The sequence below is a fragment of the Pundamilia nyererei genome, unplaced genomic scaffold (assembly GCF_000239375.1).
Source record: "Pundamilia nyererei isolate P.nyererei 1_Seehausen unplaced genomic scaffold, PunNye1.0 scaffold00237, whole genome shotgun sequence".
In the NCBI taxonomy this organism is placed as follows: Eukaryota; Metazoa; Chordata; class Actinopteri; order Cichliformes; family Cichlidae; genus Pundamilia; species Pundamilia nyererei.
In genome coordinates, this window is record NW_005187638.1 from 232931 (window position 1) to 244281 (window position 11351).

Consider the following 11351-nt stretch of genomic DNA (forward strand, 5'->3'; position numbering starts at 1 on the left):
GCCAACTCCTCCTCCCAGCCCCTCCACCCCAATGGCTAACAGAGAACGGGGTGTGTGAAGATGTGTGGTCAATCTACAACTTGCAGATTATTAAAGGGCTCCTTATGTAGGGTGTAGCCTGAAGACCATGCCCTACATAAGGAGCCAAGATCGAAAACTCCAGTTGGAGATAATATATTCCCCAAACAGAGAATCTATATCTTGTTTAAAACATGCTGTAAATAAACAGGAAAATTAATGAAAATGTGGTACGTCCAGCCAATGTGAATCAAAACTTGTAACATAACCATAAAATATAGATATTTTTGTTGCAAAGAAAACTTTGACTTCAAGCTTGGCACAGCTCACTAGGCCATTTCTCGTAAAGTATCTTATTTTTTAATATCAGTAGACAGCCTTGTTTGTTTGTAAGTTTGGCCTTAGTTCACTCTAACATTATGCTAAATGCCTGTGTTTTTAAATCTGTTGATTATAAATATAACATTTATTCATTGTTGATAAGTTGTTTCTATTGCTGCCTGAAACTTGGGGAAAGTTGATGCTTTTTCATGGGTCACAACCCCCTAGATGAGACGTAACACCACACGTTGCATTGCACTTATATGTCATCATCGTGGAGGTTGTGGTCTTATTGGTTGGCTCACACATTAGGAAGGCGGGGTTGGTGCCTTCCTGATGTGGGAAGGCAATGTCATCAAGGACAAGAAAACCTAATGCGTTCTTTCTGTAGTTCACACATTACAATGAACTATGAACTTTGACGATCAGGATGCAGATGAGATTCTGTGTCACTGGCTATACTGTTCAATGATAGTTGAAAACATAAAGTTATATTTCTTAATGTTCTTTCCATTACAACAATGGGAAATTAAAACAAGCTTATCATGAACTCTTTTGAGTAGTTTTTTAAGCTTAAATAGGTGTTTACAATGTTCATTAGATCTGTCTTTTCTTTGGGAGTTCTCAGGAATTTGTAGGAATTTGTAGTTTCCCTTTTTAAGTGTCATTTTTCATATGATCAAAAATTACACTTATGCAGTATTTTTAAATATTTTAAATTTAAATGAGAAATGTTTCACCGTTTCTCCCACTGAAAACATTATGTCCTTCACTACCACTTCCTTAACTGGATGACCGAGCCTGCATCATGAAATTGTTTTCCATGTTATTTGTGTGATATTTCAATTTCTTTATGCAGCAGGGATACACCTCTCAAACAATCTAGCAAGTAGACTAAACTGTTTTCTGTAATTAGTTTTCTTCTGTTGGTTTCTTAAATAACATGTGAATGTTAATTACCACAACAATCAGGTGCAATATTGATCAAATTCCAGTGGATCACAACTTTATTTGGTTGTTTAGCTAGGCATAATCAACATGTATTGTTAACCTTAATTAGACTAGAAAACATGTTTTTTGCAGACAATTTCAATCTGCAAAACCTGTAATCAATAATCAAATGATAACTTTTATTAATGATTTAAAATGTTGTTAGTTTTTAGTCTTTGGGTCTTAAAATGTTCATGTGTTTCACTTGGAAATATAATTGTGGCTCTTTAGTTTCAATATCAATGTGAATTTCAATATGAAAGTTATAAAAAATGTTTTTGCACATTTCTTTCCAGCTGAGAGTCAAAATTATGCTTTCATGTATTCTTTCTGTAAGTTTCATTTTGAGAAACCCACAACAAGTCCTAAATATGAAATGACACAACCTACATTTGGTGTTGTTTCATGTGCTTAGGTTGGAAAGATGGTTCATATTGTTTCCACTACGGTAATGCAGTGAAAAACCAACGAAACGAGAAGCCAATCAGACTGCACTGAAAGTGTTTCCTCCCACTTCATATGATTATATTTAGATGGATCATTTAAATTACGTTTTTATTACAGCAGTATCAAGTCAAAACACCAGAAATGAGGGTTATGTTTTATTTATTCCTGATGCTCAATGTTGGTCGTAAGTATATGGAGAGATAATATTTACAGCAAATATATATTTAAAGTAATGAAATTTAAGAAATTTAAAAGGACAAACAAAATTAATGATGACTGAGTGGACTGATTTTTTTCCCTTTTTGTTTTTTGTTTTTGGTCAGGTTGCTCAGATGAACAGACTTTCGAGACAAAGACTGTTTACGTTGGGGAGAATATTAACCTGACGTGCCCACGTAGAGATGTAGGAACCTTGTTTTGGCTCAAGCTTGTTTCTGGAGATTTTCCTAAAATCTTAGGAAGATCATTTAGCTCTCAGAGTGCTGATCAGCGCATTAGAACTGTAACAGATCCTGGAATATTTGATCTGTATATTACAAAAGCACAGCAGAGTGATACAGGAGTTTACATCTGTATGAAAACAGCAAATCGAGAACTAACATTTTTGAATGGAACCTACTTAAAAGTTCAAGGTAAGTAGACAAAAACCTGAAGAATGTTTGTAGATTCCTGTAAAATTTGTAAATTTACATTGATTGTTTGCTCATTTGTGCATGGAGGTATGTATAGGCGTACCGCCATGCGAACACCAAATAGTTAATATAAAAACAAAAGCAAAGCTTTTTATTGAATTTTGCTAAAATAACAAGTGATTTTGCACATTCTTTATAATTACTTAGGACCTGAGCCTCCTTTCACTACAGCTCCTCCACCTGATTCTGTCCATCAGGAACACACAGTCAATCTTCAATGTTTGGTCCTCCATGACTTCCAGAATAAAACATGTCCAGTAGATGACAACGTGTTCTGTTTGAGTGCAGAACCACATCAATCTAACCCGGGCTCTAATTATACTCATGTGAATGGTGGAGATGAATATGAAAGGAACTCAGAGGCACTCTCCACAAAAACATGTTTCTACAGCTACTTCAGAAACTTCAGCTCTTCTGATTCTCAGACGTATTACTGTGCTGTGGCCACATGTATGGAGTCTTTTTCTCGAAATAAAACAACAGGCGATGCTGAAGGTAATTGAGTAGTATTTTTATATAATGGGGCAATTAGAGGATTTGTGCATTTCATTACATTTTAGTTTTTAATCTATCCTGTAATGCCTAATCAAATAATTGAAAAATACTTTTGGTAACACTTTTAATTACTGTTAACTTTCATTATTTCTTTTTTTTTTTATGTCAGCAGTCAAGAAAAGCTGTTCAAAGAAGGACAATACAATTCTCTATCTGTTATGTGTCGCTTTGGCTATAAGCCTGATTGTTATAGCCTGTCTAGTTTATTCAATCAAGAAGCTAAAGAAGAGTTCATATGTATATTCTAATGGTAAGCAAAGTCACTCCCATCACATCAAGCAATCAATACTAGGAAAATATAACCTAATTTTACTGCTTTTTTTTTTAAAATGACAATACAGATGCAGTTGCCCTGCAAACAAATGTACTTTCAAGTGGTGACCAGGAAAATCAGCAGGTAATTATAAGGACAAACAGAGCCATAAGCTTCCAGCATGTTTACCTGTGTAAATATTAACATGTGCTGCTTCCTCAGACAGATGAGGACTTGTTGGTTTATTCGGCACCAACTTTTAAAAAAGCGAGCAAATCGGGGACAAAGGATACAAAACCTGCAGAGGAAGAGAGCATCTACACTGATGTCAAGGCTCTTGGGCTGGATTAAGCTCTACTAGCATCATAAATGTGGACATATATTTCACTTTTGTTGTTTGTTAGAAATGTAATTATTTGTATATTTTTGACACTGTATTTCCAGTTTATGTGCAAAGACTAAAAAGTATATTATTAAGCTATTTTAGAGATGAAAACAGTATGAATCCCATCTATGAATGGTTTTAGTCTGTGTTGTTGTGTTCTTTAATATTATTTAGTATATTGACGTGTTTCTCTGTAATCCACATGAATACATTATTTTCACGAATATAATGAAAGTAAAAAGTGGTTACAGTGGATATACAGTTTCCTGTTTGATAGTAAATAAAGTTTAATACAAAAATATAACACAAAATATCAACAGTACAAGAAAGTCACTAATTATTTAATTAAATTTCTTAAACAGAGTCAGTGTGGCATTTTTTCTTGTATGTGTATATTTTTAGCTATGAACTTAAATTCAATTTAATAAACTTAATTTTTGACAATAACTCAGTTAGTCTAGGCTACTCTGAAAAAAGTAAAAACTTGCCGACTTTCCTTACTCCAGAGGTAAGGCCTAGTGGCTTCATAGTATAATAATTCAAGAAACAAAAACGCTTCATGGGTCATAAGCTAGTGTAACCTTTCTGCTTGTTCTAAACCCTGATAAATGGGAGCATTTTGTCAGGAAGGGTATCCAATATAAAAACTACGCAAAATCAAGCGTGTGACCCATCTGTGCTGGATGCTGTGGCTGTACCTTGGGAAAAAAGGCAGCAGCTACAAGTATCTAAGTCAGAGGTGGGGCCTGATGGTTTTATTTAAGTTTCTGTCAGTCATTATGGTTATACCCAATTTTAAAATCACAGTAATCAGACTTCGACAACAGTCAAAATATCTGGAATTCCATAAAGTGATTATAAACCAAGTTTTGTTACATAGTGACAAAAAGGAAAGAATGAGTCCCAGTCTGGGGATTGTTGAGCCTTGATCCTTGTGGGAGATGGTCACTACTCTCCACTGGACAGTTCTACCCCTTCCTGGGATGCAGGTACTTGTTGGTTCTGGGGCATGTGGCTATTTTGACTTCTGCTCAGCAATCTATACTCTATAGAGCAAAAAGCTAATTAACTATGTAATGCCTCCAGTAATGCCACCCATATACCCCACCTTTGCAAATACAATACTTACTGATAAACAATAAAATACTATTTTGATGAATGAATTTTAAATTGTGTCTTTAGACATTTTGTTACTAGCACTCTGTCTCAAAAACACATAATTTGTTTCCATTTCTTTAGATTAATCAGCATCTATCCTTCCACCCATCCATCTGTCTTCTTTCGCTTATCTGGGCCCGGGTCGCAGGGGCAGCAGCATCTCCCCAGCCACCTTCAGGCATTTTCAGGCCAGCCGAGAGATATAATCTCTCCAGCGCGTCCTGGGTCTGCCCTGGGGCCTCTCCCGATGGGACATGCCTGGAACACCTCACCCAGGAGGCGCCCAGCAGGCATCCTTGTCAAATGCCAGAACCATCTCAACCTTGTGAATCTGCATGACTTCATAAAATTGTATTAGTAATAGTAATATTAAGATTAATATGAATAATATTTATTTTAATAATATTTAATTAATCTGATCACCTCCTTATCCCGACAAACTGCTCTGAGTTTTCATTGTACTGAGGAGAAGATCACCCAGTAGAGTTCACCTATTTGAAAACACAGGCTGACTACTTAGTTTATTTCAGAAGCACTTTAGAACTGAACCTTACTGGTTACTGACATGGTGGTTTTATAGTCCTGTCGGACCAGAATCCTGTGATTCCGGTCGGACAGGGGGTTCACCCACCGTGCGTGTGCAGTGATTCCTCCAGGATCCTGACTGAATGTTACTGGAAGCGGATTACGTAAGTGATTGCCGAATATTCCAGACAAGTGGTCTGGAATAGAGCAGAGAGGGGACACTTTTCATAGGTTTTAACACTCAGTTTCACTTCTCTCTTTGTTATAATTTTGCTCTTCTCTGTGGCTTGCTGACTTACCAGCAAAACCACAGACAAGAGTAGCCCACAGACCAGTTGTACCATATGCTCTGTAGACTGGCTCCATCTGACAACAGAACTCACTGCAGGACAACAAATGTCGTGCCTCTGCTTGGTCATAAAGCCACGTTCATCTTACTAAAGCTACCTAACAGATTACAAATGAGAGGAAAGTTGAACCTCATGAATGAACTAACATTTATTTCCTCCATTATCATTTAAATATGGTGGGAACTTTGTTTATGGCATTTGCAGTTATTTATGAAGATCTTTGAAATTCATATTTTATTATAAATGAAGAAGCTGCCGTACATTTAAGTGAAGCTACTCTGTGGTTCCACTTGCTCGGTGTACTGTTCTCTCTTAAACTCTTCTTAAAGACTTAGACTCTGGTCCTACATACATTTAATAATTTGCAAACCTGAGATGGGTCATGTTTGCATCTGGAAATAAATATTTGTCTGTTCTGTATTGTCATTTTAGTGTCATTTTTCTGATGTAAAGATGGCTGAGGCTTTTTTTGAGTCTTGAGTTATTTTAATTTTATTTATAAATGCTTCATAAGGCAAAAAATTCTTATCACTTTGGTGAGGTCACATAAAATACTAACAAGTGAATTAAACATGAATTACAATATGAAATATGTATTTATAAACCCTCTATTAACACACTTACAAACATATATATATATATAAAACAATTACCCTCTCACTCCTGTGGGCGGTCTTGCCCTTTGACTCCTCTAACAGAGGCCTGGGAGCTTGAGGGTCCTGCGCAGTATCTTTGCTGTTCCTACGACTGCGCTCTTCTGGACAGAGATTTCAGACGGTGTTCGTAGGATCTACTGGAGCCACTTGCCTAGCTTGGGGGATCACTGCACCAAGTGCTCAGATTACCACGGGGACCACTGTTACCTTTACCCTCCACATCTTCTGGAGTTCTCCTCCCAACTCTTGGTACTTCTCATGTTCCTTCTTCCTGATGTTGCTGTCATTCGGTGTAGCTACAGCTATCACTACGGCCATCTTCCTCTGCTTGTCCACCACTCCTGTTCCAGTTGGTTAGCCATCAACAGCTTGTCTGTCTTTAATTGGAAGTCCCACAGAATCCTAGCTTGGTCATGTCCCATTTTGACCTCTGGACTTCCAGACTGTATTGTTCCTGCATATTATGCCAGCCATTTTATTATGGCTTGGTTTTTGTTAAACAGCCAACGCCTGGTCTGTGTAAAAGACCAGGGCTTTCATTACAAGAAATAAATAATTTCCAGCCTAGTTTCAGTTAGGATTTGGACTCGGCTGCTATTTGTCAATTATTCTGTTTATAACCTGTAAGGACAAAATTTCAAGTTACAGCTAAATGATAGAAGGTTTCAAGGTTAGTGGCCTTTAAATCTTTACACACCTAGGATTGAAGCCAAGGGTAATTGGGTATGAATGAAAATTACGAGTGGTGGTGGTTCTACACTGAAAACGATAAGATGCCCATTCTCTGTTTTAGGATAAGTTGCTTCTTTTGTCTTCCTTTTAAATTGGGGAGGAGTGGAGCAGCACACATACAAATGGATTACTACAGTGTCAGGAGTGATGCTGAGAGCAGAACTGTATATTCTGTGCTTTATGAATGTGTGGTTAAAAGTGTGTTGGTCAGTAAGCTGAGAAAATGGTATATCATTTCAAATACATTAATAACAAACAACAACAACAAAAAATTGACGTTGTGAATACAGAGTAAAAATATGTGAATAATCCTGGATTGTTTCTCATGAAATTTGCTACAAAAATGGCCAAATATTCTGTTTTTTGAAGACTATAAATCTCCATTGTTCAGCCTGCTCTTTAGCTCTACAGGTGGTAAAATGTCGTGTCCCCTGGCCAATATTCGATCTACAAATTTTCCCTGAAATGTACAGTGTGACACATTATAGCTATTTCAAGATCGAAGAACACAAATAGTTACCATGTTGGCAGTGTTAAAAACCAGAGTCCAACACAATAGAAGATGAAAGAGAGGTGATACGTTTTACAAAGCACAGAGGTAGATGTAACAGGAAATGTACTTTTGAATCTATTCTGTGTTAGCCAATCAGGTGCATTTTACTGACCTAAAACGTTCATTCCACCTCCTTCACTCATTGAAATACCAGTACGGTCCCCAACAAAAAGCAGTGCCAAGATGATCGTCTTTTGGGTTACATTGTTTTTTTTTCACCAAGGATGTAAGTGCATTTTTATTTTGTCTAAAAATGTTCTTAGTTGAGGATTTTCATGTCAAATAGACATATACAGAATAAAAGAGTTTTACACTGGAAAGTTACAACGTCAAACAAAATTTTATTTCTCTTATTTCAGATTCTCTGGTTCCAGTTGAAACTGTTCAGCTTGGTGACCCAGCAACCTTGACATGTGCTATTCCCAAAGAGCTCAGCATTAGGGGACTCAAATGGTACAAGCAGAGCGTCGGGGATACTCTTAAATTAATAGTTACTCTGATTCAGTCTAAAGCTGATTTTAGTCCTGGAGTATTGAGCTCAAGATTTCGGATAAATAATGATGCAAATTTTAGCAGCCTGATCATTTTGGAGACAGTTCAAGAGGATGAGGGTCACTATCATTGTACAAACACAGAATGGATTGGAACTACATGGGGTGGGACATATTTGTTAGTTAAAGGTAATAAGCCAATCTACTTTTACAAATGTTCACATTTTTCTGTGCATGTTTTGAAGAATGTGATTTGTATTACACAGGAAAAGCTCAGAGGACATCAAACTATGCAGTCAGTCAGTTACTGATAGAATCAAATCCAGTCCGTCCAGGAGACACAATGACGCTCCAGTGTTCAGTCTTCTCTGACTCTGACAAGAAAACATATCCTGGAGATCTCAATATTCTCTGGGTCAGAGAGGGATCCGATAAATCTCTTCCAAACATCATCTACACTGACAGAAACAGAAGTAATGAATGTGAGAAAAGATCTGACCATCAGAAGACATGTGTTTATCACTTCTCTAAGAATGTCAGCTCCTCTGATGCTGGGACTTACTACTGTGCTGTGGCCACATGTGGGGAGATATTATTTGGAAGTGGAACTACTGTGGTTATTCAAGGTAATGTTATCATTACTCTATTAATTAGAAAAAATGTCACAAATGGCACTTTGGCATTCATCTCATCTTTTCCTTTTCTTTTTAATATGATTGCAGAAAGCAGTGTGTGGTCACAGACAGCTAGTAGAGTTGTTTTCTTGCTCTGCGCTGTCGTGGTTATAAGTCTGATTGTTATTGCTGTCCTCATTTACACAATCAAGATAAACAACAGTGATCATCCCAAAGGTAATTTAAGTTAATCATAATTCTCTTTTTAATTAAAAGCATATAAATCTTGAGTTTTATCCATTGTTATCTGTATTTTCCACAATCAAGCTGCTGTCCAGCAGAAAATCTTTAGTGATGAGAAAAAAACAGCAGGTAAAGCAATTAAAGCTGAGAATATTCTTAAAAAATATAACATGTTTCTTATTTAAGTTTCTTTTTAATGTTTCTAATATTTTTTATGCACTGCATTTTCCCAGAATGAGGACACATGGATGTTTTCTGCTGTTGTCTTTACCACGATAGAAGTTGACAGAAGTATAACAAAGAGTGCAAACGCAGTGACGAGGCAGCAGATCTATATGGCTGCCAAGAATCTTGGGCTGGATTAGGTCTATATATGATGCCTTGGTATGAAATAATCTTCTTTATGTTTGCTTAGAGCTAATTTTTCTTTTTATAATGTGGCTTTGTGTACATATCATTATCAGCATGTTTAAATGCACTTTGATTGATCGCAACTTAATAATGAAAATGTACATGTTTGTATACATGTAAAGATCCGCCCTGAACAGCAGCGTTCCTGGTTTAGTCTGGAGTGTATGAAGTTCAGATAGTTAGGGTGCATACCAAATAAGCACATACCCATTAAAATAAAAACAAACATACATTTGTGAAAGCAAGGGATTATCTTTCTTGGTAATTATGTAGTAAATATGCAAATTAAATCTGTACCAACTGCATTTTTTAAATTTCATTTTTATGATGTATGATGATAAAATCTTGGAGAAATAAGTAAAGGGTGAATACGTATAAGAAAAGTACTGTAGCTGAAACTAAAGACTAACAGGAAGGTGCTGATGTATTCAAACAGGGAAACCACACATGAGAGAAGTTTACAGATTTCAAGATAAGAAAAAAAGATGATTTTGATCAGTGCATAGTGTTGATTTGTGTCTCAGAAGAAAGAAATGTAGAACAATGAGGGTTAAAAGGAAGGTTATTGTATCATAGTACATCATTGTCTTTACCATTTTGCAGTCTAGTTGTAATGAATTGTCCTAAAATCCTATTCTCAATATTACTGTGTTTGTCAACATTATTAAATAAAACACCTTCTATCAAATCTTGTTATTGTTCAACTTTGCTTTGCAGCTTTGTAAACATTTTTCATCACTAAAATTCCTTTAGCATTTGAACGTAAAAGATAGGAGTTAATGATTTTATGATGGTTTTATAATATTTTTTGTACAGTGATTTAAGATGTTAATCATTTGTTCCTTTGAAAAATACTGCTATCTGTCCATTCTCTTTCTCTTATCCATATTAAGGGGACTGGGGGGCTGAAGCCTATCGCAGCTATCACAGAGCAAGAGGTGTGGTACACTCTGGAGAGGTCGCCACACTGACTCAGGGCTAACTAACTGCTGTATTCATTATTTGTGTACATTTCATGAGTAATGCTCTCCTTAATATTAAAATGGACAGATGAAGGACAGATCATTACAGATGATTCCTGCTCACTATAAGAGTCTCATCCAACAGCAGCGTACATACAATCTTGTGGTCATTCTCTCGTTTTCCTTTTTTTAAAAACTCTCATTGCATAGCAAGCCCCGGTGATTACATCATGACCTGTAATGACTTACATTTCACAATCTTTACATTTGCATTTCTTACATTCAGGGACTGTCCTAGCATGTTTGGTACCCTGGGCGAACACTCCCTCTCCCTCTGTCAATTTTCCATCAGTAATTTTGCACTTCAGTATCACCCAATCCTACAACATGGACTAATAGACTAATAGACATACACCTTGTATAGGGTTTTTTTCTGGGATTTCACACAACCCAGGAAAAATAATCAATACAAAATGGGCTTGGAGTGACAATATTATGAATGAAATGTGCACTACTTGGAAGCAGCCCGCCCCCTCCCCTTTCGACAGGTTGTGTGTGAGACTTCAGCACAGCAGCAGGCACACCGAGGGTCCCTCGCGCTCACTTTTCGCATAGATGTGTGTGATAGAATTTAGAAAACACATGTGTGCAAATTATAAGTCTATATCATCATTTCTTAAGTTTTTGTGTTTGTTTTAGGGCAGTCAGTGTTAACGCGTTAACGGCGTCATCACGATTAATGCGATTAAAATTTTTAACGCACTCAACCTGTCCGGAGCGCAGAACGGACAAACTTCAGACAAACTTCCCGAAATGCGTTGAGAGAGAGATCTCAGGGATTTTACGACATTCTGCTCTCCAGATGGATTAATTGCTGCTTCAGCCAGAGAATCTCCCACAGTCCCGTCCCTCTCCTCCCTGTGTGGCAAGCAGCAGGCGCACCTTGCAAATAAAGGGCACCTTTACTCCCCGCAAATAGGCAATAGAAAACCGAT

The 11351-nt window shown here is 36.9% G+C and overlaps 1 protein-coding gene and 1 long non-coding RNA gene across 2 annotated transcripts; both read left to right on the forward strand.

Annotated features, from left to right (window-relative positions):
• Positions 1-1909: 1909 nt before the first annotated feature.
• LOC106456451 (uncharacterized) lies at positions 1910-2971 on the forward strand. Its single transcript, XM_013914912.1, has 3 exons — positions 1910-1960; positions 2100-2408; positions 2616-2971. The coding sequence occupies exons 1-3, from the start codon at positions 1918-1920 to the stop codon at positions 2969-2971; spliced, it is 708 nt and encodes a 235-aa protein (XP_013770366.1). The 5' UTR covers positions 1910-1917.
• Positions 2972-3154: 183 nt separating this feature from the next.
• Positions 3155-3666, forward strand: LOC102192950 (uncharacterized). The gene is made up of 3 exons (XR_312153.1): positions 3155-3273; positions 3365-3420; positions 3499-3666. It is a non-coding gene; the product is annotated as an uncharacterized LOC102192950 (long non-coding RNA).
• Positions 3667-11351: the final 7685 nt, after the last annotated feature.